Source organism: Scleropages formosus, chromosome 22 (assembly GCF_900964775.1).
Source record: "Scleropages formosus chromosome 22, fSclFor1.1, whole genome shotgun sequence".
Classification (NCBI taxonomy): Eukaryota; Metazoa; Chordata; class Actinopteri; order Osteoglossiformes; family Osteoglossidae; genus Scleropages; species Scleropages formosus.
The window spans coordinates 8,795,359-8,821,558 of NC_041827.1; the positions used below are offsets into that span (position 1 = coordinate 8,795,359).

Here is a 26,200-nt window from a genome sequence, read left to right on the forward strand (position 1 = left end):
ATCTGCATGCTGCAGGTAGCATTTGGAGGTCATTTCCTTTTGACAAGCCCCTTCGTCCAAGTTATAGCCATTTCACTTGTACACTGGGTTTAGGTCAGGTGAAGGGCACTGAGCCTGATATCCTTGCTTTATACTTGTACAGTAAAATGATATTCCTACAGCAAACAACAGTGAGGAAGTCCCTTCAACATGCAGTGTATCCGTCAACAGTTTAAACATGACACCCAGAGAACGGGTGGGGGGCAACACTAAACATCTCATGCCACGTTAAAATAAACGTTAACAATACAAGAAGGCACCTTATGTATTCATTATGAAACTAGTCGCACACCCCAGATAAACATGTTTCATATAACCTAAAAGATAGATGGGAGATGCATTTTAAAATCAATGATGCAATGTGCAGCAGCATTATATGGCTGCTGTAGTTGACAAACCTGTCAACCAACTTTCCTCCCCCCAAACTAAAAGGTGCCAGAAGAACGTGCCTAGTGACACGTTCCTATGTTAAAAAAAAAAAAAAAAAAAAAAAAAAGACACCCAATCTCCTGACACAATGTATTGAACTGTGGTGCTGATGTACAGTATTTCTCCAACACTGATAATAATCAACACAACTAAATAATGAAGTCATGGCATAACAGCTTGACTGTGCCAGCTTCACTTAGTTACTGGTTACAGAAATGTCTCCAAAAACTTGTACAGAATAAAAAGATTTTAAAAGAAGCTGTGTATAACCTAACCCCTTAAACCATTTTTTTCTTTGAGTTGGTGGCACTAAAAATATCCCATCCTGGTTCTCAGAGAAGACCAGACAACTAAAGTGCTGGCTAATGTAGTAAATACGTGAGTTAAACGAACTATGAACAAGACCAGAATCAAAAAACCGATTTTTTGTCTCAATTATTTGACAGTGCTTCGATCACAGGATATCTGCTCAAAATGACATACATGTATATTTCATGCTGCTATACTGTTTCCTGTATGAGGCCTGTGAGGTGCTCTAAAATCACAGCGAGATGGGACTCTCAGACAAAGGAACACCTGGACACATGCTGTGGCTGGGATCTGTGCTTGATCCAGCTTTCACTTGACCAAGCCTGCAACCCAGCGACTGAGCAGCACCTCCAGCACTGACCTCAGTGCAGCCCAGTTATTCAGCACTTCCTGTAATTTGTGCATAGTTAGCATTAGCAAAAGTTTTCCTATCATTTATATGCCTACATGTAACTACATGACAAGTTTTACAAGGCTGCATGTTCATTTTCTACTGCAGTCTCAAATTTAGCTAAGGAGGCAGCAGCATGGCTAACAAAGTTTATGAACTGACCCCTCTATTCCTGAGAACAGAAAAGGTGGAGAAGGGAGACTCAGTTTCCTTTCTCATATAATATGCACATGTGTTATTCCCATTTAGCAGATCAATAGCACACTGGGAGGCTACATACAACCCAATAATAACTTTTGTCCTCCATTAATCAATAGCAGTGAGTTGGTACAGAAAATGTAAATGACATCTGTGGCTAACAACAAATGTCTGCCCACTCAATTCACCTTAGAGGTCTTTTCCACATCATCATGATTAGAATATGCATGAGGATCTATGTGCTGTTCACCACAGCGATATCCTTGAATCAGGGTTATAGTATCTGTAATAACAAAAATAGATTGATTTCTATAGTTTATATTTATTTATATACTAATAATTTAATCATTAATATATTTTACCTATTTATGCATAAGTCACCAAAGAAAGTAAGTTAAATCTGATCAGCACTACATGAATTTTAAAGTGTCACCACCAAGTCCATCATTAAATACCTCAAGTAAAAGAACGACCTTGGAGAGCATCTTGGAGAAATGGGAACCCCTAGTGGCCACAGGTGTTAATACAGTCTCTGCAAAACAACTTGGCATAAATTGTTCACCAAGGGCACATCAGAGGACTTTCCTGCTAGCTGAACCAACAGAAGTTTTAGATATTTAAGATAAGCAGTCTTACAAAACCATAAATGTCCCATACTAGGCAGACAACATCTCTTTGCTTTATACTGAAAGCATTACATTGCACTGAGCAAGTGGGGGGTCCAGTATGGAAACTGACCGTTTTAAGTGACTGAAAGCTATGCGTGATAAGCGGAGGTCACAGGTTTCAAGGGTAGAAGTACAGCGAGTTCCTGCTCTCTTCATCTCTTCGCTCAGAGCGGAGTTGTTGAACGGCGTGTCTTGTTCTGCTTCAGGTCCTTCCCCTGGAAATGCTTTCATGGCCCACCACTCCTTAACCACTCAGAGGGTGGAGGTCAACCTTCACCTTCTCCCCACTGCTGAGCATACCGATGGTTGGGTAGAATCCCCCAGGGGGCACCACCACCTCCCGCTTGCCGATGATCTTTCCGTTTCGGGTGAAGAAAACCTGAGCAGAGACATTGCGCGTCATTTGCCAGCAAGTCTCCCAAAGAGACAGAGGAGAAAATGTCTCCACCAAGATCTATTTGCACTTATTAATAACTTAAGGTGACACGTATTGGTTCTCATATTATTCAGAGATGTGCCTCCAAAACATTTAAATTTTGTTTTTGTAAACTGATACTGTTCTATAACATGATTTGGATATTTAACCTGAAAATTGAATTTAATTTGAATTTCTTCTCATTTTTAAAATAGCAGTAATGGCAAAGGACATTTGATGTTGGGGGGGCGGGGGGGGGGATGCAGTAGCACACATTGCTCGACAGCCAATTTACCTGTTTTGGGAAGCCTGTTAAATCACAAGCAGTAAGAAGCCCAAAATTCTAAAACAACGTAATTGATACTTCTGTAGAGCACATGTATTTGTGGATCCCAGGTACAGCTCTAATCTCCGAGTGTCTCACCAGTAGAAGGCACAGTGAACAGAAAATGTTAGATTAAATCAACTTGGTTATTTCATTTCTGTAAAAATTTGTTGTTTTGACAATTACATAATCCTTGGTTAATGCTTGTTTCTGTTACTATAGAGCTTTCAGCACTGTCCAGCAACAATACTTTGTTTTGGTTACTGATGAAGTGGCTCCCTCTAATGTAAACATGCTAATAAATCCTCAGCAGAAATTTTATTTGCACCACTAGCTGGTGAAGAGTTGCACTACGGCAACATACAACATCAAGCTCAGTTGCGTCAAACAAATATAACCAGTGTCTAAGGCCTTGGCTACAAATCAGAGGTTACTTTTTCCAGCTACAAATTAAGATTCTCCATAGATGACTGGCTAACAACATCACCTTCTCATTTTGACCATACAGCTGTCAAGACAAGTTACATCCAAGAACCAGTGCACTATAGGAATTATGAAATAGTTTAACCATCAAAAGAGAAAATCCCAGAAGGTCATAAAGTTGGTGAATGCATTACGAGCATGGACAAGCAGCTCCAAAACACTGGGGCAACTACAGGGCTGAGACAACACAACTTTACACAAATCTCTGCCACTTTGCTCGTCTATAACTTGTGACTTTGCAAAGAAGTAGTCTGCGGCCATGAAACCTTTGGCATGGTCAGTGCTGCGCTGTGAAGACACATGGCTGTGCGAGGAGAAGAGAGAGAACCGCTCACCATGACTTTCCTGCCCTCATGCTCCTGCTCCATCTCCTCGCCATCCTCCTCTTCCTCATCTTCATCATTAAAATACAGCACATTCTGGACTCTTCTCTGCTTGGGTTGCACCTCTACGTTTTCCCCATCATCGCTGTCATCTATAGAGACACAGCCCATGCACAAAGAATGAAGTGTCACAAAGCAGTATGTGAGGAGTTAAAATGCACAGAGCGAGTACATTTTCTCAAAAATTGAATTTGCTCAAATATTCTTCAGTTATTCACCTTCACTGTTCAGAATGTAATCCCGAGGAAACATGATCCCACAGCCCATGACATCACCCTCGAAACAGCGGGGGCCGAAAGGATCCCCAACTCCACTGCCATGGAAAATCTTCCCGTCATCTGAGTGGAGAAGAGGTGGTGTGAAGACCTGAGTGCCAAACTCCCCTTTGGCTGAAGTAACTAAAGGCTTCAGAAACATGTTGCTGGAACATTCGGATGCAGGCAAGTGTCACAAATCTCACAAAATTGACATTCGGTACAGCTGTAGAGTGCTTTGGCTTAACACAGTGGTTAGAGCTGCTGCTTTTGGGCCCAAAGGTTACAGGTTCGAATCCCAGGTGTAGTACCCTTGAGCAAGGTGCTTACCCTGAATTGCTCCAGTAAAATTACACAGCTGCAGAAATGGATAAGTAATGGTAAGTAGCTCTGGAGAAAAGCACCAGTTAAATGAGCAAATGTAAATTGTCTTAGTCCTAGATACTCCATAAGAAAAACAAAGCAAAACACACTGACATGTTTCTGTGCATGGACAAAAGGACAGAACAAAGGTGGACAAACTGAAGACATGATTTATTATAGATAGAGCAACTAGATGTCTCAGTGCTCCTCCATCACGGAAACCAGTCGGAAACAAAATACCTGGTAAGGAAGGGAGTCTCCTCAGAAAACTGACATAAAAACAGTTAAGACAACTGAATACTAGCCTCTTTCAAGGGAAGTGTGCTGTGAGGTTTGACAGGGCAGAGCTAAATGGTAACCTAAACATACAAGAACTCCATCAAAGGCTCTTTAATACAGAACCTCCCTGATAAGGAGCATTTATGAGAATAAAAGCATTTATGTTGGACACTACTGGCTTTCCCTAAGCTATGGGTCAGCAGGGTGTGCACCACACACACCCAAGGAAGTAAAAAACAACCCTTCAAAGAAAAGGTGATCAGAAGCAAACCCACCATGATCCTCTCACACATCTACAGTATGAGCATACGCACATTGCCTAGAAGTCAGTAATAAGAAGTTGTACTAATCATCCATGGAGATCTCTGGAAGGGTATCAATGAGCTGTGTCTCGCTCACCACCATGGTTGGGTTGAGATACGCGGTCAAGGAATCCACACTAACAGGATCCAGAAGATCCATGTGTGAAGAAGGCAGTAACAGATGATGTAAATCGTGCTGCTTTGACAAAAAAGGGGGGTTGTGATGTTCCGAATGTCAGAAGGGAAAAAACCTGCAGAATGTTATCACTATACAAAACACCACTGACAATGATCCAATTATCTTTTTTAATATTGTTCAGTTTCTTTACATCAGTGCTTGTTTTTAACTGATTTATCAATGCAATGCTGCTAAAAAAGCTCAATGCAAATAAACTTTTGTATCCATTTTTCTCCTTTTTCTTTTAAAAACTATGATTTCCCTGTGTATGTGTCTAACTCGCAGCTCCATATCAATCAGTGCCCCTGAACAAGCCCCACACCCCATTACCACAAACCAAGCAAGGTGAAAACAATAAAGACAATAAATTACTCTATGATCAGTGCCATCTGCCCACAGGTGACCCGTTCCAACATGTCTGCACAGAGATACTGTGCGCTAGCATGTCAACACACAGCCACCCTTCAGCCTGATGGTGAACTGAACATGCCACAGGAGACCCAAAACACCAGGACCCAAGGCAGACTGCGCTGAGAAGAAATTATTGAGGTACAGCAGTGCATTGTTCTTTAGCCCAATGTATGCGGACTCAAGACAAAGGCACAGAAAGGCAGGTGAACCTCTTCAGGTAGTGTGTGTTGTAATATTTGTATCTTGCTACAAACCATTTCAGGTTTTAAAGTTCACAGGCTTTGCTAAGCAAGTCAATGGAAGTATTCACAAAAATGGTATGATTCAGTGTGATACAGAGTGATGCACTGTGAAATACTGGAAACCATTGTGATGAGACCTGACTCACCTGCATGGTAGGCCACAGATCCCCGGCTCCACCCAGGGTGTCTGTTCTTGGGGTAGTCCTGCAGAGCAAGACAGAGACCCGGTTAAAAAAAACACAACTTGGTCACTCATGAATTATTCATGCCCACTGAGACATTAATTTTTCTTGCTGTCACTGTATCACTTTTGTCAGCTTGTCCTTTTGGACTAAGACCCAAACGGTTACAGAGCAGCAAAGCTCTCTCATCATTTGCAAATGTAGACAATTAACCAGCAGTTCAATCCTGATGCTAGCAAATGAAAGGAAATGAACGTCTTTTGCCTACTTGTGCCAAGATAAATTTTGCTGTATCAGTGCACAGTGAACAGGGCTGAAGAGTCTCGCAGAGGTCAACTGAGTGTCCCTACTATGTAGTGAACATGCTACCCCCTTAACCAAAATCTCTTCTCCATTTAAGACACAGACAGGTAGGCAAAGGGAAGAGGGGCTACTGATGTCTGGGGTTCAGGAAGTCTTTTTCTCTCCCTCTGCTTATAGTACAACAAAGAACACTGGTGCTCCCTGCCAACATAAAGACGAGAAGGGCCAACATTTGATATAATCAGAGTGACTCAGTTTTAATTACCAGAAAAGTGTTTCTTTTTTATTCATCCCAGAAGTCACACTAGTAAACCATCAGCAGAAACAATTGCAGCTTTCAAACAAGACTACAAACCTCTCCTTTAATTCAAAAAAAGAAGTGGCTTAAACTTGTCTTCTTGGGTCTCAGTGATCACCATTGCCAAACCACAGAGGGGGGGTGTTCACCAAGATCTTTAACAGTGTATGCACTGCACATGATCAGCTGCCGAAAACAAAGCCAATCACTTCTTTGTGCTGCCTTTGTAACTAATTATCGATATAAATTAAGACGCCTACATGAAGGTACCTAAAAAGGAAACAGTGGAAACTGTGAGGAAAATGACACCATTATTCTAGATCATTTGAAAGTTCTACAGAACACTTATCTAACTCACTGAAGAACTTTTATAGGCATGAAAGATGGGAAAAAATTAAAAATAATGACCAAAACACAAACACAAGCCAAGTTTGCACTTTTCAATTTAACCACAAGCCCTGGTATTCTCTATACCTGTCCCAAAAGTGACGTATTCAATGTTTTGTTTTTTTTTTTCTGCCAGACGGAATTTAGCTGAGATCAACACCTGGTTGAAAGCTCTATTCATATATTATGTTAGTCTAATTAGGAGTCGTTTGGGGTTGAACCTCTGCAGTGAAAACACCTATGGATTTACAACCAGCAAGTTTCTTTCAAAACAATACATGAAATCATTGTTCTTTAATGCACTGCTCTGCACATCTCACCCAGTTCTAAAAGAGGTGCTGTGAGGACAATGTACCAACAAATAACTGACAGTGAACCCAACAAAATAACAGCATATCAAGTTTTAATAAAACGGAACTATAACATGCTACTTGTGGTTATGTCTGTAGTATCAGCACATGGTTACCATTATTATTTACAAAATTGGTACATGTACTGATGAATGTACCATAGATAAAATATCTACTGGAGAAACAACTGAAAATTGAATGTATTAAAAAAAAAAAAAAACAAAAAAAAACAAAGTGGTTGTCACCTAATAATGAAGATGCTTATTTTCACAGAAGTCAGAACATTGTAAAGTAACCCCAAATTTGGCCTTTCTTTCCACTTAAGCATCAGATCAGATGGTTCAAAGCTGTGCTTTTTTTTTTTTTTTACTATGTGGGAAGCACATCTAGCATTTCAGCATCCAGGTATACAGACTTTCAGCAGATCACAATGGCATCACAATGACTAACACACTGTACGTGACATCCTACGGTCAATCTCTTACGAGAAGTACGCTGACACAAGATAAAACTATGAAGGCCCTCAGGCCCACAATGTGCACTTCCATTAAAACAACTCAACCGCTGATAAAGCATGACTGTTCGAAAGTGTTGTAACGTTTCACTGGATGAAATAATCCATGCACCCAAAGAAACAAAACATTCAAAGACCACACTACAGAAGTTGAACAACTCATACTGAAGTGGAACCCACAGCACTGGAAGGATATCGGAAGGGCTGGAGATCAGCAAAGGAGCAGAGGAAGCCTACACTGACAAGAGGCAAGGCCTTGCACTACTGCACACAGACAGCTGAGCAGAACTCCTCTCTGTTCCTGATACATGTTGATGGGCTCTCACTTCCACCGCACACAAGGAAGACAACTCTCCCAAAGCAATGGCTGAGCAGTGTCTTCTCAACAATATCAGTTCCAGCTATACAGTAACTAACACACATTCACATACACCTGCCTAACTGTTCCCAATGATAACTGGATTGTAAAAGTTTGTGGCGGCGTGAGGAACCTATTATGTCAATGGCCCCGAAAGACAGGTTTGTTTTCTGTATGTGACTGATAGTCTGGAAGCAATTCTACCAGGGGTGCAATTCAGTTCAATCGCATGACCGACAACTAACAACTGAGGTGAAATTCACTGTACCTCATTTGTGAGCCACCAAGCTTCAGTAATCCATAAGGAATAAACAATTGTAGTCACTGAACTGTACAAATGCATGACGGTACAAAGTGCCGGCTTACTTGTACGCTCAGACATGTGGGAAAGATTAGCCATGCCTTCAGCTTTTTCAACAACAGGAGCCTGGAAGCTAAACTGAATCCTGTTTCATCTGAAGGGCTAAGGCTCTCAGAGCCTGAGCAGTCATGAATCCTTGAGGTCTTTTGCTGGGGTTAGCACATAATCTATATCTACTATATTGCAACATATGTCACAGATGTGTTGAAGGTGAAATTCAATGTTAATGAATAGTCTAAGTTCATTCTTCAATCTGGCTGTCTATACACAAAGTAAAGCCATTTCAGTCTCATTGTATTTTCTGTGAGATGTCCATCGCTTTGAAGGAAAGAGTCGGCGAAATGAATGCATGTGTATGTAAACTGATGGCTTTAGAAAACATAGTACACGCTCAGGTGCAATTTCTCAGCCTCATTTCACAATTTGAAGAATTGGTTTCACCTATCATCAGAGTGCAAGGGATGAAACTGTCTTCCATTAGTAGTAAGAAAAAAGTCACACTATTTGCTGTTAAACCCATCATCTGCATGTGTAGTGAATCCTTATTCAGCTAATGGCTGGATTCTTAACAGATTCTTTACAAGGATTTCACAATCCATAACTACAATAAAAAAGCTGAGGATGAAGAAGATGAAAATACACTAACCCTGCGTGCCAAGCCAAGGGCGATATAACACTTCTCTCCAGGGTCTACAATCTCCACCTCAAAGTAGTGGCTTCTTGTGCTGAGAGACTGCCGAGCTTGAGCCAGGCCCACGTCCATGATGCTTTTCCCCTTTCCTGTGTACTCCAGCACCTAGGGGACAAATACACAGACATCATCATTCATCAGCCAACTCATATAGATCCAGTCATGAACTTGGCATCTATGATGGTAAATAGCAAAAGAAATGTCTTTGAATCTCAAATAATACAACATAACTCATCTAGCATCACACGCAAAGCATACTGTAGACATTGGTGATTTAGAGAATTCTCACATGCTACAGGAGAAGCACGAGTCTGACACATGGTCAATGAAGTACATCGGTAGCACTTAACTGCTTGCCCAGGGCAAGGCTCTATCCCTGAATCACACACACCACCACTCTAAAATAATGAGAACCCTATTGTGTCCCTGGTTCTCTCTACTCTTTGACTTATAGTCGAACCATCTCTTAGCTACAGCATCTATTAAATTCAATACTGTGGCCTTCACTTATCGCGTTAACCATTGTTCAGCCCCGGCACCTGTTACTCTTCTAGTATTTGCTGCCCAGTGGTTTCCACACTTCATACTCTTATGATCTGATAGGATCTTTCCCTTACTTAGTTAAAAACTGTTGGAACCAGTTGGCTGGCATGTTGACTACACCATCACTCATGCTCTTCAGGAACAAACTCATTAACCAGCTCCACATTTGCTGGGATTGTATTCTTTATGTGGGGGGGTGTGCAGAGGTACAACGGGTTTGGCCAGGGCCTGCTCGATAGTCTGGGGTTCGAGTCCTGTTTGGGGTACCTTGCGGAGGACTGGTGTCCTACCTGGGTGTGCCCCATCCCCCTCTAGCCTTGCACCCAGTGTTGCCGGGTCAGGCTCCCGCTTGGGACGAGCGGTTATAGACATTTTGTTTGTTTGGTTTGTTTGTTTGTGTGTGTGTGTGTGTGTGTGTGTGTATTCTTTGTGAGTTATGTTTAGCTTGAGTCAATGTTGGGTTGCAGTCCTGTTAAAACATGTTACTATAACAATGTGTGCTTTATGAATTTTAAAACTCAATTTCTAATTATGAGAAGATAGTTTCCACTAATTGGAACTGATGTCACTTTAACGAGTCAGTGTCCTTCAATTAAATGATTAAAAGGCTAAAACTGCCTATTAATGGTTAAATTGGTTCTCCCTTTTAAGAGCAGAGGCCATGTGCAATGCATGTGGCTGATCAAATTAACCAGTAGTTTGTTTTTTTGACCAGCTGTAATCTCAAACTCAGATGGTAGCAAAAATGACATACTGCCACTCTATATACAGTACTGCACCACTTTTGGCAATGGTAAATGAGGTGGAAAAGCATAGTAAACTGAATTAGTGTCCTCTGTTCTTTTTAGAACAGAGGTCATAGTGACCTGATACTTAAATCTGAACGTTTGTTTTTCGAAACAAAATGACAAATGTCAACCAGAACAATTTGTTTACTCAATGGTCAAGTGCCCATGTATGCATGTCGTCACAGCTGCCAGTCATACGAACTCAAGTTTATCAAGTGGTACTATTCCTCCTTTCACGCTAGGGATGTGCAGACAAGAGCTGGCTAAGGCGCAAATAGTCAAATTTCAAGAGCTCAGACAGACAACAGAAATGCACTTACATAATGAGTTGGAAACAAAATCTTGGCACTCTTTTACAGATAGGGTCCTGTGTAAATAGGTTAGCCATTATCCAAGATAAAGATACTAAAAAACAGAAACAACTGAGGCACGTACTGACCTTGAAAATTTGTCAGCTATGAAGTAAAGCTGAGGGAAGAATTTGCATTCTTTCAAAGTATTTAATACATGTCTGGCAAACCGGCTATCTGGCTCATCTTCTACTTTTCAGTTTAGACAACAATAAAGCCTTTCTCATGCCAGGACCCCTTTCTAACCAAAACAGCAGACATGCTCAGGCACACGTTCCCCACGAGTAACCCCGCAAGGAAGCCTTGGGCTGCTATGTCTGCAGAAGTATCCGGAGCTCTTGTCTCTTGGGAAAACAGCATCATCGTTCACGTCAATTACAAATCTGATGGCCGTACAATTCAGCTCTCTACTCTCAAACACTGGAGATGTGTGTGTCATATCCTGATAACTATAGAAAAAACAATTAACTGGGCATTACGGGCTGGTTCCTAGACTATTACGGCTCCACCAATAGATCTCTCAGAGAAGGATAACAAAATCAAAGAATATAAATATATATATATATATATATATATATATATTAAAAAAAAAAAAACTCCTTTGACATAATGTAGAAGAAAATCTAAAAACTCTTAAGAACCACATGTTGCTTTCCCACTAACTGAAAGCCATCATCACATACTGTTAAAGTTACATTAACTTTAAAAATCACAAGATGAGTCCTCGTTTCCAGCTTTTCTTTTATCTAAATATTGTTAGTTTTCCAGGGAAGAGAGCCACATGTCACACATCTCAAAAACATAAATGCAGTAAAGAAATAGATTTCACAGGCTACACAGTAAGACCAGGACCCTTCATTTAACACAAAGGAGCAGCATTAAAAAAAAAAAAAAAAAAAAAAAAAAAAAAACTTTCAGAAAGGTGAAAGCAAAAGAAGGCTGATATAATCTGAAAAAATTGAAATATCCATACATCTAAGCCCACAAACAGAATTTCAGGACAGCATTTATAAAGCTGGGTAATCTGTACTCCATTTATTCAGGGCAAGTACCTTTACTACAGTGGGATTTGAATCCAGGCCTTTTGACTGCTAGATAGCAGGTCTAATTTCTATATTCCTCACCTACTTAAAAGCACAGAGGCCACCAAGTCCCAGTTCATGCGCTCCTGTCACTGTGAAAGATTTCCTGTTGCTAGGACTGTGAGATGTGCAGAGTGGAGATGGCACAATTTACTCTGAGATTTGCAATTATTAATGTACAGAGAAAGCCACTTAGTAAAAATCACATTTTTGCCAGGTACAGACTCTGCCTTTGATGCCATGTATTAAACTTTTTTCAGTATGACAAAGTGGTTGAACTTACAACTCTGAGTTACAGACTTCCACTCCTAACTGTGTTTATAAGATAAGGTTCAAGTGAAACACCCAATGCTCAGCAAGAATCTTATCACGTTTGTCTATTTTCAGACTTGTTTCAAAATTTAAATATGAACAGATATTGGCCCTTTTTCCCCCAAATATGAGCAAGTTAAGACATAAGTGGGATAATGCAAGGCACACTCTACTTGTTGAAATTTGAGTAAGATGGGGAAAAAAGGTCATATATGGAAAAAAGACATCCATCAATCTGTCTAAAAATGTTAATATTGTGCGAATACTCAGAAAGGAAGAAATTGCACATGATGTGTGCCCAAAGGTTCGGCTGAGCTCCTCTTCTGAGCCAAGAAAAAAGTACAATATGAAAACAGAATGGAAGCAAATGTTATTACAGTATGACAAACTGTCACCCACTCCCCTTTCCCTTTCCACTCCTCACAGCAGTTAAATGGCTTGAGCTCAAAGTAGCTGTCTGCTGTAGTGCTCAATTAAAGGAAAACTTTTCCTCTTTATTTTTCTTCCCGTTCCATTTCATCAGTGTAACCTTCATGCCTGGACAACTGCAGCTCTTTTGAGGAGCAGGAGGTTACACCTAATCACACCTTCCTGCCTCCCTGATGCTGAGTAATGGAGAGAGACTGTTGATTTGGCCTGTGCCCGCAGCAGCCCTCTTCATGCTTCTGTAGGGGTGTTGACAGATCCTTCCGTCTTTCTCTCTCGCTTTCCCTCCCTCGCTGATCCTCATCATGGGTGTGAATGTTTGGGGGGTAGGCAGGTAAATTGTGAGGATAGGAGTGTTTTGTTGCCCTGCTGCCCAGGCAACAGGTGTACTATCCATGATGCTTTCCTTGATATTCTCTAAGCATTTCTGCTGCACAGAGGCCACAGGGAGGGCCCAGGTCTCCTACTGTTCACACAGAATTCAACTTTCATCTGAGCCCAGGGGAAAACAACCTGTTACTCATTAGTGAAAAAACCAATACTGATCTAATTTGGTTCCAATTGCCAAATTAGGCTAAAGCAAGCATGACTGATTTTTACATCCAATCCAGGCTTACAAATACCCAAAAGCATGAAACACTTGTCTTTTTGTTTTTTTTTTTTTTTGTCTTCTGAATGTGTCTATTTACAATATTGACTGAAGTGGCAGTGTAATGACAATTTTTAAACAATTATAAAAAGCACATCATACACAGGTAGTATCCTCTCAATTTAAGGAGCAAAGTGGAATTATAGTAGGTGTTCATTGATCTAGTGTTTACGGTGCATGCCAGTTTTTTTTTTTAAATGACAATCACTCTTGATTTCTCCTACTTATTTTCATACCCATTCTATAGTCACGAAATCCACAAACACATTATTGATGATCTACGGTATACGCAATTCTTACTTACAAAGGACAGCAATGCTCTGAATGTCTTGTAACAGTTCTGAGATAAATAATTTCCAGAGGATGAAACAAGGAGAGAGAGGGGGGGGGAAAAAAAAAAAAAAAACTATCCAGGATATCAACATTCCAAACCCTATGATTATCACACATTACAGCATGAATGCTCATTGCTGTAAGTGAAGCAATTCAAGGAAACTGACAGTACAATTTTGTCATAAATCCAAAAACAAATCCCACACAGAATTATTTCAACACCTGCTTTCGTCAGTCTCTGGGCATGTGGAAGTTGTCACCACCTGTTAATAGACTAATTGTTTTAACAACTTCAGGGATGTTGTTGCCCAGAAGTTGCCTAACTATCATTATATGCGGGAATCAACATGCGCACCACAGGGAAGAAAAAAAGTCCACATTTAAAGCATTGATCCTTGAATGACCTTAACCTGCATTTCTGACACTGTGAGCATACTTGATGTAAAATATAAGAAGTTCAACCTTTTTTTTTTTTTTGCAAAATCTTCACAGAAGATAAAGAATTTTAAAAATACATGCTATCATATAGTCATATTTCAAAACTAGATCAATTAAACAAACTTTGAATGCAACTAGATTGTGGCTGGTCTGCTACCACTTTGTAGAGCATTATTATTTTGCTGCTTTGGCAAGGCTCTTAGGTTAAGTGCTCTGTTCAAGAACAGTGAAGCAGGACTACTTTTTGGCTACAAATCTTTCTCTAAAACTAGTACTGTACAATATCTGCTACCAGAGTAGTGTTACTTTTTGCACCTTACTAAAATGCTTCTAGACACAGCAGAAATTACAGATACCTAGGAGAGAGAGTTTGTAAGTCAAAGGTGACAAAGTGGGCCACAGTATATCTCATGTTGGTGAAATACAGTTTTGTTTATTCATAAACTGTATATCACTTTGGAGAAAAGTGTCTGGTAAACAAAAAAAAAAAACAACATAAAAGTCAGCAACCCAGACAAGTCCGCAGAGTGGAAGCTGATGGCGGGGTTATTTAGGCTGTTTCTCCCATTGAGAAAATTACAGATGGGGGGACCTCTGATAAGCTGGAACATTTTGTGCACACTCCTGGATGTTGAGAGTTCTCTGGCAGGGCTATTTACCTGTATGATATGGCGTAAGCAAGAAAGCCCATTAAAGAACCCAACCAGGGGGTTAGTGCTCAGCTGCAGCTCTGCCATCCCTTCCACTATCCCACAAATCCCATGCAATTTACTACTATGCAATACAAGCACAATAATAAAGATTTTTTAAAAAAAAAAAACAATGCAAGGTTATTTACTTCGAAGTGTAGACAACTTTATAGCACCTCAGAGCTGGAGGTAGTACATGGAGTGGAGGGTTGTAGAGAGGCAGCACTGCACTGACAGCTCAAAACTGGCAGACACAGAAGGCAGAGGATGATCTACAACTTGTTCACCTTTCTCTTGCATCTTTTACACTTTCCCCACTCTTTGGAAAAGTTTAAGGCAACGCTTCCTACAACTGATATGCATCCGTCCATTAGGTGAAACATTTGTATCAGCAAAAAAGTTTGTTACTTTGAAAGTAAGTTGACTTAAGTTTGTAAGTTAAAAGATCAAATATTCAGCATCTTGTAAATTTAGTCTACATTTAGCTGAATCTTGTAAATGTGGGAGGCACAGTGAGTAGTGCTGCTGTCTCACAGCGCCTGGGTGGTGCGAGAGAACGTGGGTTTGATCCCCGCTCAGTCTGTGCGGAGTTTGCATGTTCTCCCTGTGTCTGCGTGGGTTTCCTCCCAAAGACATACTGTTCAGGTTCCCCCATAGTGTGTGAGTGACACAGAGAGAGTGTGTTCCCTGATGTATGGATGAGTGACCCAGTGTAAGTAGTGTATCTAGCAGTGTAAGTCACCTTGGTGAATAAGGTGTGTGGGCTCATAACACTACATAGAGTTCACTGGAAGTTGCTTTGGAGAAAAGCATCTGCTAAATAAATGTAAATTTACAGGCTTCCTTGTGTATATTATTACTACTAAAACCTACTGCTCTGTTCTGTTGGGTGCTGAAGATTTTAATTTCAAAAGAATGGCACATGACATGTATGACAGGAAGGTGCAGAAGAGACTGCTGCAAGGAATAAGTTGTGCCACATCACAGTTGTCAACAAGTGGATTTATGGCCTCTGGTTGGACAAACTCATAAATCAAGGAGTGGTTTCGGCCCTCTATCCTAAGTTAAATCTTGGGGGAAAAATTCTGGGAAAAACAGTGGCAGAAACGTTACCAAAAAAAAAAAAAAAAAAACTTTTGTAAAACAAATAAATGTTCAACAACTTTTCTGTAGAACCTAGCTAAAAAGCTATGACTCAGTGAGGCATAAATTTGACATGATTACAAAGATAAAAAGTTGTGAACAAATAATAATGAAGATTTTCTCAAAAGTTTCACTAAATTTCCTAGACTTCCAAAAAGCAACCACCACAAACCTGGACAAAAATATAACTGAATAATAATTTTAGAACCCTATATTTAATTTGTTTTTTTTTCCGGCTTTAAAAAGAATGTAGTTTGTAAAAGTTTTCAACATCTGTACATGCCACCAACAGAACGAAATTACAATGATACCTGAATTAATAGCTTGGCAGCACAGACGTGACGCAGATAACGCTGTTGTTGAGAGGACATGGATTTGAGCACCACTCAGTCTGTCTGAAGCTTGCTTGTTCTTCCCATGGTCATGTGTGGGACACTAAATTGTCCATCGTGAGAGTGAGTGTGTTGCTTTTATGTATAGATGCGATTCACTGTAGGTAATGTATTACAGTGCACCTAGCATTGTAAGTCACCTTGGGTGAAAAGGTGTCCGCTAAATACTGCACTGTGTTCACTGTAGGTCACTTTGGAGAAAAGCATCTGGTAAATGAATAAATGTCAAATAGTCTTGGAAAACTTTATCACAAAGGAGGACTGGAATTAAACTGTACGGTTTCTCCAAATTGCCACACCTTGGAGAAAAGGGGGGGGAAGGACAACTACTTATGGGTGTCACAGGAACCTCTGGCCCATCACTGCCAATTGTTTTTGGGCAATCCAAAGGTAAAAAGAGCAGATACTAAGATTTATTACAGTATACCAGTGACATGTGGTTAGCAGTTGGGATGTCCTTCTGCACTCATGAAGAGCAGCACTTGCCATCATAAACAATGTGGTCGAGACCCAAACATTACCACATATTAAATGACAGAAAATGCTCATATCTAAACAATTATGAAATATCAAAAACTGACATAGCAGCATGATCATTATTTTCTCAGCAGTCAAGTTGATGAGCAGAATTTGCCATTTTACTCAACATTTTTTACTTTGCAAGCCTCTGGGTTGCATCAAATCTCTGAAAGAGGAAAAATTGTTTTTTTTTTTTTTTTTTTTTTTTTTCTTTCCACCAGTTGTGTATTCAGCTTTAAATTATATTACTATACAAGGCTCATGGGTTTCTGCAAATTGTAGCTCAAATTCTCATTAACCTTGGACTAAATTACTATTAACTTAAACATAAAATTTAAAAATGTATATGTTCCTGAGCACAAAAAAAAAATTCACCTTGTTCCAGAGCACCTAAATATTGGAATAACACTGTAATGTTATTATAGAACCAAGAATAAACAGTCCACTATATAGTGCCGGTTATTAGTTTAATACAACTTACCAAGGAACTTTTCTTACTTTATGCTTATATCCTGCCTGAGTCAGTTACTAGGTAAATTATCATTTAGTAGAAAATTATAATCACAATGACTTAAAAACCACAGGTACGCTATTAAAAAAATAAAGGCAACGTGAGATCAGTCTAAGTCTCACTTAGAAATGGCTTACGATACTCTAAGGCAGATGCTTCCGTGGGGGCTCCGATGTTTCCGGCAGGCAGTCTATACCTCTGCATCAGAATGAAATAGTTTTTTTTTTTTTTTTTTTTTTTTGTAGCTCAAATTCTCATTAACCTTGGAGTAAATTACCATTAACTTAAATGTAAAGCTGTTTCTTGTAATTGTGGGGTAAGTAAATCAAATTTCACTTGTAAAAGCAAATTCTCAGAAACTGGGTTAAAATTGGAGCAATTTAAATGCAGTGGTTTGCATTAATTGTACTTTAGCAGAGACCTAACAGCTTGTCAAGCAGAAAGTTGGGCAAAAAAATATTAGAAAATGTACTCAGTGGAGTTATAGAGAAACACAAAGGGGATACATTAGGCTTGACTGAATATCAATATACTGGTCAGCCCATGGGATTATATGGAGAACTGATCTCATTTAGATGTTCTCAAAAGCCCGTTTTTCCTGTGATACCAGCAGGCCAAGGACGTGCTACAATGCATCAGAAAACACCACAGACTGACTCAGATGAAGGTAAGAAGAACCGGTTGCAAATGTAAAATCCGATATTATGCAACATCTACTTATTAAAGACTACACTTTTTTAATTACCTTAAAAAACATCCTATTGCTTGCCTGAAGTGGGGGTGACAAATAGGATAACAGTCAATCCTCATAGTGCTTTCTTTTATGTGGTGCAGGGACATCAAAACAAACCAGAACCATCTGACAAGTGTAAAATTATGCATTCTTCTTAACAGCTACAAATTTTACCTAGCAAAACTGGAAAGAGCACCATTCTGCTCTTTCTGTTTTCCATCTCCATGCAACTGGGCTAGGAGACATTAGGAGAAAAGCTCTGTTCATAGAAGGATGTTACCAGAATGTGAAAAGTATCCTGACTAGTACTAGGTGTGCCAATGACGTGAGAATAGCAAAAGGGAAGGAAGGTGGCCAAGAAAGGATGGTAGGCTGCAGGCTGCTTGGCTTGAGGCATCCCAGCTGCTCCTTTTTGTATCTGGAGTGGCTCATTGAAACAAGAAAAGAACCTAACATCTATCCCAGGTATATCCATCTGACTCATAACAGTGAAAATGCCACCCCATTCATAAACTGCTAGGAAAAACAGAATGGCTAAAAAGAACTTTGGGGTGAGGTGAGGGAGTGAGAAAATGAAAGGGAACAAGTTATGACAGAGGCAGAGCCTGCAGCGTGACGCACTGGTCCGGAAGACGGACCCATCGCTACGGTCTGACTCATGCATTTTGCTGGACTGTGCTGACAAGCCACCAGCAACCACAACAAACTCATCAAGCGTCAAGAACCCGTCAGGTACTTTACCACAGCTCCTTTTCTCTACATATATGTGACAATCAAAGGGCATGCCAAAATTGATAATGTGTACTTAACGTAACAAGTTACATTAACATTTATTCATTCGGCAGACGCTTTTCTCCAAAACGACACATTTCAGAGAAAATACTTTCTTCCTGGTAATGTAATGCACACATTTTATCAAGCGTCTGCATCTAAATGCGGTTAGTTTCGTTCCACCATATGAAGTAATGTTCATCACATGAGTAGCTGCATAAAACTTTATCAGAATAACTATGATTCCTGATCACCTTCCTAGTATTTTTTTTTTTGGAGATGCATGTAAACATTTGTGTTACATTACAGGGGTAGCTGCGTAAAAGATTATCCGGGAATGACCTTAAAGTTATAGTGCATGAACATTTACAGCTTACGTGAACTTAAGAGATCATGGGCGAAGTAAGTCTGGAAAAGGTGAGTTTTAAGACCCTTTTTAAATGTGGAAAAAGAATCAGCAGTTCTGAGCAAGAGGGGGAGGACATTCCACCACAACAAAGCCTGAACCAAACAGTTTTTGCAATTCCAGACTCATGTTTATGGAGAGGAACGCTCTCAGAATGAAGCCATTTTTTCTCTAAATCAGCTCATTTTACATTCATTTCAATACAGTCCAGCTCCACTGAAACTCTTCAGCTACTTTCATTAATGGAAGGCCAGCAAAACTCCCCAGAAGAGTTCTGGTTACATAGTTCTACTGGTACTTGTTTATGTGGTTACATCATTTCAGATATCGAGTTCCTGGTTTTTCCAGTTTGGTTTAATAAATTAATTGGGTTTAATTATACCCAAGTTGGTGGACTGAGTTTTCAGCTGTAGGCTTTTTCATTCTCTGGAAAGTTGAGTGTAAACTCATTCAATCAAATTTGCAGGGAACGGCCATACTATGTCTAAGGTCACACTCCACCATCTTGTAATCCACACTATAGGTGGTTCTCGACTTACAATGGGGTTACATTCCGCGAAACCCATCGTAAGTTGAAAATGCATTTAATACATCTAACCTACAGAACATCATAGCCTAGCATACGTGCAATGGCCATTACGGGCTTACTGCCTCATGCTGGGCAGTTATCTTGAGTTTTGCCTCAAGAGTACTTGCCCTCTTCTTCTTCCCAACAGTAGCAGGAGACACAAATGAGTGTTTGTGACATTATGGATGCACAAAACACTACAGTGTGGCAGACTGGGAGATGTGGATCGCTGCCGCTCCCCAGCATTGCAAGAGAGTATCGCACCGCATATCGCTTGCCCATGAAAAGGGAAGGAATCTAAATCTGAACTATGGTTTATACAGAATGTCTACCGCCAGCTTACCATCATAAAGTCGAAAAAAAATCGGAACTCAAACCATCGTAAGTTGAGGAGCATCTGTATCTTAAAACAGTCCACATAGAGATTTCAGGCACCCTATCCAAAACTGAACTTCAGAAACTGGCAATAACACCAGTTAATTACACAAGAGGAGGGAGGGGGGGGGAAAAAAAAAAAACCCATCACCAATAATTAATAAAGGTTAATCACAGGCTTGAATGATTAAGATTAATGATAATAAGCTTGATATTTATATGTAGTACAGTCAATAAGTTCCAAGACTGACTACTGTGTGATGTTGCAAAACTAAACACAGCAGCAGACCAGTACACAGAAAAGGTTACAAGAACATACAAATGTGCTTCTCTTGTGAAAGTGCAAATAATCAACAGAAGAAATGTATCATATGGATTGCAAATGCGAAGCTAGATCTTAATGAGTGCACAAGAAGCTCTAAGATATGTATCACAAACATGTTTAATTTCAGTGCAAAAGCTGGCAATAACAATACCTCTATAACCGGAAATTCAATGAAAAGCCTGGTGAAATTCTTGGAAACATGTTACTCCTGGCAGAGAGGCTGAAGTTGAGTGACGTGTATGTATTTAACAGATACAGCTCGTATATTATGCAAATAAATACATAAGTACTATGTCTCTTAAAAGCACAAACAGTAAATTCCTCTGTCGTATCATATGTTTGACTATACTAATCCAGGTGGGTGTAAACACTTTCTCCACAAATCCTGCTCCCACTCTGTGTGGCTCAATCTGTGTATTTTATACAGTGATTTACCCATCTTAGAAAAGAGTTGTGGAAAAACTGAGCCAAGGTTGAAAAGAAGTAGCAGCCTTGGTAAGCGACAAGGCATGCGCTTTATTTGCTGCACTTAGTGTCTTTACTTTTTGGAAAGAAAGCAGCTAAACAGACAGAAGAATCTTCAATGTAGCCCAGCTCCGGTCAAAATATATTTCATCTTGTAGAATTTAAAAAAAAAAAAAAAAAAAAGTGATATTGTCATGCAATGAATATGTTAATATGTCCATTATTAGTGCTGTTATTTAAGCCAATACTGCAATATCAACATTAATCAACAAGCCTGACAAAAAAATATGTACAATATTCTGCTTCCCAAATTTTGTTTTAGTATGGCTTGCTACTTCAGCTAAGACAGGAGTGTCCAACCTTTTTTGGGGCAAGTGCCGCAATCATTATTGTGCATGGGTTCGATAGTGTAAATGGTACTGTGAATGGATTCACATGTAAAAATCACAGTGACGTATTAAATCTTAAAATGTCTAAGTAGAAAACTGTTTTATTATATTGTACAATACAACTTTTTTTAATTACATAAACTGCTTCAGTAAGCTCTAATTTTCTCATTATTTGAATACAATAATAATAATTTGAACATTTTTCATTCTAGTGGCTAACTGGTCAATATGACAAGTCACTGCCTGTCACTATAAGGTTACCTTAGCAAAATGTTTTTCTCTGGATGTATTATTTCAGCACCTCAAAATATTTTGTAACAAATTCTCTGTTCAAAAACTGTTTCTATTACCTGGCAATAATTTCAGTTACTGCAGTTTACTTTGACTAGTGATTCCAACATGAAGGACATGCTTGCATAAAACCATTGCTTTCTCCAAAGTTAACTTTTCAGTGTGGATACTTTGTCTTTACAAAAAGATCTTTAAAATACGTAAAATGTAGATGCACGTTTTGTCTTACGTCGTCTTTTAAGATTATATTCCTTATGAACTGAAGACAGCTTTACTGTGTATCAAACATGCTCATTTTTCATTTCACTGAGGAAATGAAAAGTTTGTCTCAATCAAAAACTTTCTTCTTGTTCAGACCTCAAAATCAAGCAAACATAAATATTAACAAACAGAAACTAGCTATTGAAACTGAAGTCGACGTACAGCTAAAAACAGTGATCAGTCTCCAGCAGAGCACCAACTGCAGACAGCGGGTCCACCGTCTTGCAATCTCTCACTCATCATTCTGGACCACAGAGTGCACGTTGTATCTCAATACAACTATTACCGGATGATGCAACAGAATTTATAGTATTTGTGGCAGGTAGTATATATATTAATAATTTACAAATGCTCTTGTAGACTGCAGTATGTGAAATGACAAGACACATTGGGCACCGCTGAGCTAGGGAAAATAGCATCCTGATTGCTAGGTAGCCTTAAGAAAAGGTTCCATTTACTTTTATTTTCACAACTTCAATTAATCAAAATAGATGTATTTTTACACAGTAGTAAGTATGGAATCGTTCATTTTTGCAAAGACATGAAAAAACTTAATCGGATTATCGTCCTATTAATAACCACATTCTGTGCACATAACACCAATATATAGAACACTAGCTTTCAGTCTTCTGAAGTCCAGTATTGTTTAACCATTTCAATAATACCCATTTCCTGTACACTTTAAGAAACATATTACATCAATGTTGTAACTTTAAAGAATGTCAGTTGCAAGGAGAATGTCAACAACTTTGTAGTCTTCGCTTTACTTTTCACTAGAAGGAAAGCTGCTGCCAAACCAAAGGTCAGTATGTCACAAAACCAAGGCAATGAGTGAATCTAAAACACAAAGTTTTTAAGCAGCCAGTGTTATCAAGAATAAATTACATGCCTTGTAAATGTTGTTCAATGTGCCTATTACAAATTGGCCTCACAACAGTGCAGTCTTTAAGCAGTGTTTGTCTGGTGGCTAGTGTTTCTTTGCTGCCAGACTATAACAGCAGACCACTTGCAGCATAGATCATGACCCTTACCATGCCACTGACTCGCACATCATGGAGACGGCCCCAGTCATCCTCATGACTGTCCACCATCATCACGCTGTCATCCTCATCAGGGCCCCATTCTGCCTGCAGATCCAGCCGTACCTCTTCCCCCAAGGAATGCATACCAATAGCAGGGAAAAGCCCGTCTGGTGATGCAGGGATCACAACTGAGCCCACCTGCACAACACAAAATGTCATCAATGTGAAATTCTGAAGTACTCATCATTTTCATGCTACCAAGACATACTTTGCATACACTAAAGCAAAACCAATAAAATTTCATATTGGAGTCTTCTCTGTTTCCATGGTATTCTGACAAAGAGAAGGTACAGAGGAGCAGGATAACTAGATACTTACCTCTTTACCATTTTTTGTGAAGAAAACCGTTGTGAGGCCTGCCTCAAAAGAATCCATGTGAATGCCACAGCCTATCCGGTCGCCACGACTGCATTTGGGCCCGAACTGTTGCCCCACAGTGTTACCGTTGTATAGCCTACAAAAAACAGGTTGAGTCAGTCACACACCGAGTCATACATTCGTAAAATAATAGGTTTACAAAATTTCCTTCTCAGGGTAAAGTTGGTTCTAAAACACAGCAATACAGCAGTACAGAAAATGAAGTACTTTGCATTCAATAATACTAACAATCAGTGGGGCACACATAGGATGTAACCTGATAATTTTTAAAACAAAACACAATATCCTCAAGAGTGGATTAAACAAAGCTTCAACGTCAAAGAGAACACAAGAGAATGTCAGAATATCACTGTACTTCCCATCATGACACAGCTACTCACTTGCCATCATCGGCATGGTATGCAACTGAGTGCGGTAGCCAGCCTGGCTGGTGATCCAGCTTATAGAATTGTGGCACCAGACCCACAGCAATGGTGCCTCTTACACCTGTGTCCATGATCGTCACCTGAAACAGAGAGGTGGTCGCAGTTACCATTCAGAAAAACATTACATGAGGCCAGCTCTCACCTTCTATTCCACACATTGTTCAAAACCTCTTTTTGACAAAAACATCCAATCTCTCCGAAGCGCAAGAACACTGCTACATTGGAAATGGGTGAGGTTTCAAATTAATACTTTATAAACTTGCCTGTTTAACTAAATCTGCCTGATAACTGAAATAAATGCTTGCACATCCTGTAAATAGCTGGATAAAGTTTGGCAGCAGCTTATTCAGCAGCTTCACATCCGAAGGCCTTGAAGCAGAGCGCAAAACAAGTGTCCCTACAGAGCTGTATGAGGTGCTGACAGAGAGCATCACTTCTCCAAGGAGGGAATTTCACATTACTCTTCAAACAAAATGGGAAATCAGATGAATGGCTTTTTCCAAAAGGAGCCAGTGTGGTAAGTCCAAGAGTCACATGGTTGGGAAAAATCACGATACAGCCAGCTTTAGTATGGCACGCAAAACTTATCCACCTGACCATGGGAAAAAGTGTCCTGTTACTTTGCAGTAGACAGCTGCTTGTAAACACTTATGACAGGGCTTCACTTTCCAGTTAATGGTAATTAAATTACATCACCCTGGGGGTGGCGGTAGATGAGCGGCTATCAGATCACTGACAGATTGAAGGTTCTTGAATAAGAAGGCATTAAGCCACTGCCCATTACCTCATCCGTCACTGTATGTGTGTCTCTGAGAACCAGTAGGGATATGCGTACTTTTTGTTTTGGGTCATGCTCCTCCCTGTCATTAACTAATCTGAGGGTTGCAGGGTGGATCAATCTGAACTTCACCTGAGAGATTTAGGTGTGGCATTCCGTGCCAGAAAGGGAATATATCTGCTGCCCCTCCACCAAGCTCTGCAAAAAGCCACCCCTCCCAAACACAGGTGCAATCCCAATAGAGAGGTAAAGGAAGTCCCCCCTTTCTCAGAACTGAAGGACTGGCCATACTCCACAAAATACCTTATAAATCTTTTTTTTAAAACAATCTTCATAAGAACTCACTACTTTGTTGAGGCATTAATCCAAAATGACTTGATCCATTTTATACCCTGAATTGCTGCAGTCATGTAAGTGCCTTGATCAAGGGAACTATAGCATTGGGTTTGAACTGACAACCTTCAGGTGCACAGTAGCTGGTGCTCCATATCACGATTTAGGCTGATCAAACCAGCATTCACATTCAGAGCTTGTACAATATAGTTATGTTTTGATTATATTTTCAATGGTTGCTAAGTGACGAACTGCACATGAACTGAAATAAAAATTAATTACAGGTGCGTCAGCATCATCTGCAAACTAGAACTGCCATGCCCGAGAAAGTGAAATCGTTAATACTTCACTATGGTTTTGCTACCTGAGAGCACGAAAGTATAATTCCCGAGGGTGAAACAACTGATCAAAACATTCTGTTCGGGAAACACTTCACTTACAAACTGACATGAGCAACTGAATCTGTTGCCAGATTAAGTCAAGAATACACAGCTAGCTGTAGTTTATGAGACCTGGTGTCACAAAGACAAACACCAAGTCTGCACAGTGGCCGATTCAGGGTCTAGTAATTTCACTGCAATGTCTTGTTGGCTTTTTGCAATTTACAACCTCAATTTTAACAATTTTGGCACCAAGCCAGAAAATCAGACAATACTTCCTATTTTCAAAATGTTCTATATTGTAGATAATAATCTCACTATTTTATGTGTTTTATAAAAGCCCAAATGAAATACTATATGGAGTACAGGGTTTCAAGAAAGTTATTTTCCATAGTGGTATTCCAAAGACTAAACAGCTATTACTCATCTTTATTAAAACAATGATTTTTCTGAAAGCAAACAATTTATCTGAAAATCTAGTGAAATCTAGTGACATGTGAATTACCAGAAACAGAAATCAATGAAATACTGTCTATTTTAAATTAAAGACAGGGGAAATTGCAAAATCCCTGAACAAACAATGTATTTTGAATGACAAAAGAATCTCAATTTCAGATTCACCCCAATAAGCTTCTCTAATAGCAAAATCAAAGCAGAAAGGTAATGCTGCATATTAAAAGTTGCTGAATAGACAAAAATGAGACCTAGGCCAAAACCAACAAGACACTGAATCATTTCTGGAGTCCTACCGTCTATATCTAAGGCCCAGACCAGTGAAAAAGTTTCAGAACACATTTCTTGATAATGAGACCAGTGGAACATTAGAGTCTACCAGGAGGAGATGAAAGAAGGGGAAACAGAGCATGATCTGGGCAAAGCCAACCTGAGAACACCGTCACTGGAAATAGGGGATATTGGGAACATAAAAGTGCTTCTCTAAGTCTCCGAATGT

At 39.7% G+C, this 26,200-nt stretch overlaps 1 protein-coding gene across 3 annotated transcripts in view; it reads right to left on the reverse strand.

Annotated features, from left to right (window-relative positions):
• Window positions 1–511: 511 nt before the first annotated feature.
• The window catches only part of spryd3 (SPRY domain containing 3), a 55,632-nt gene continuing 29,943 nt past the window's right edge, over window positions 512–26,200 (reverse strand). For 2 of the 3 annotated variants that reach the window (XM_018725603.1, XM_018725602.1), the window contains exons 4-11: window positions 23,713–23,837; window positions 23,273–23,408; window positions 22,904–23,092; window positions 9,069–9,218; window positions 5,816–5,873; window positions 3,859–3,978; window positions 3,593–3,732; window positions 2,279–2,413 (exon numbers count right to left, since the gene is read on the reverse strand). In XM_018725603.1, the coding sequence (XP_018581119.1) occupies window positions 2,279–2,413; window positions 3,593–3,732; window positions 3,859–3,978; window positions 5,816–5,873; window positions 9,069–9,218; window positions 22,904–23,092; window positions 23,273–23,408; window positions 23,713–23,837 (1,053 nt within the window). Of the gene's footprint in view, window positions 2,414–3,592; window positions 3,733–3,858; window positions 3,979–5,815; window positions 5,874–9,068; window positions 9,219–22,903; window positions 23,093–23,272; window positions 23,409–23,712; window positions 23,838–26,200 lie in introns of all 3 variants that reach the window. The other variant, XM_018725601.2, reaches the window with a different exon arrangement.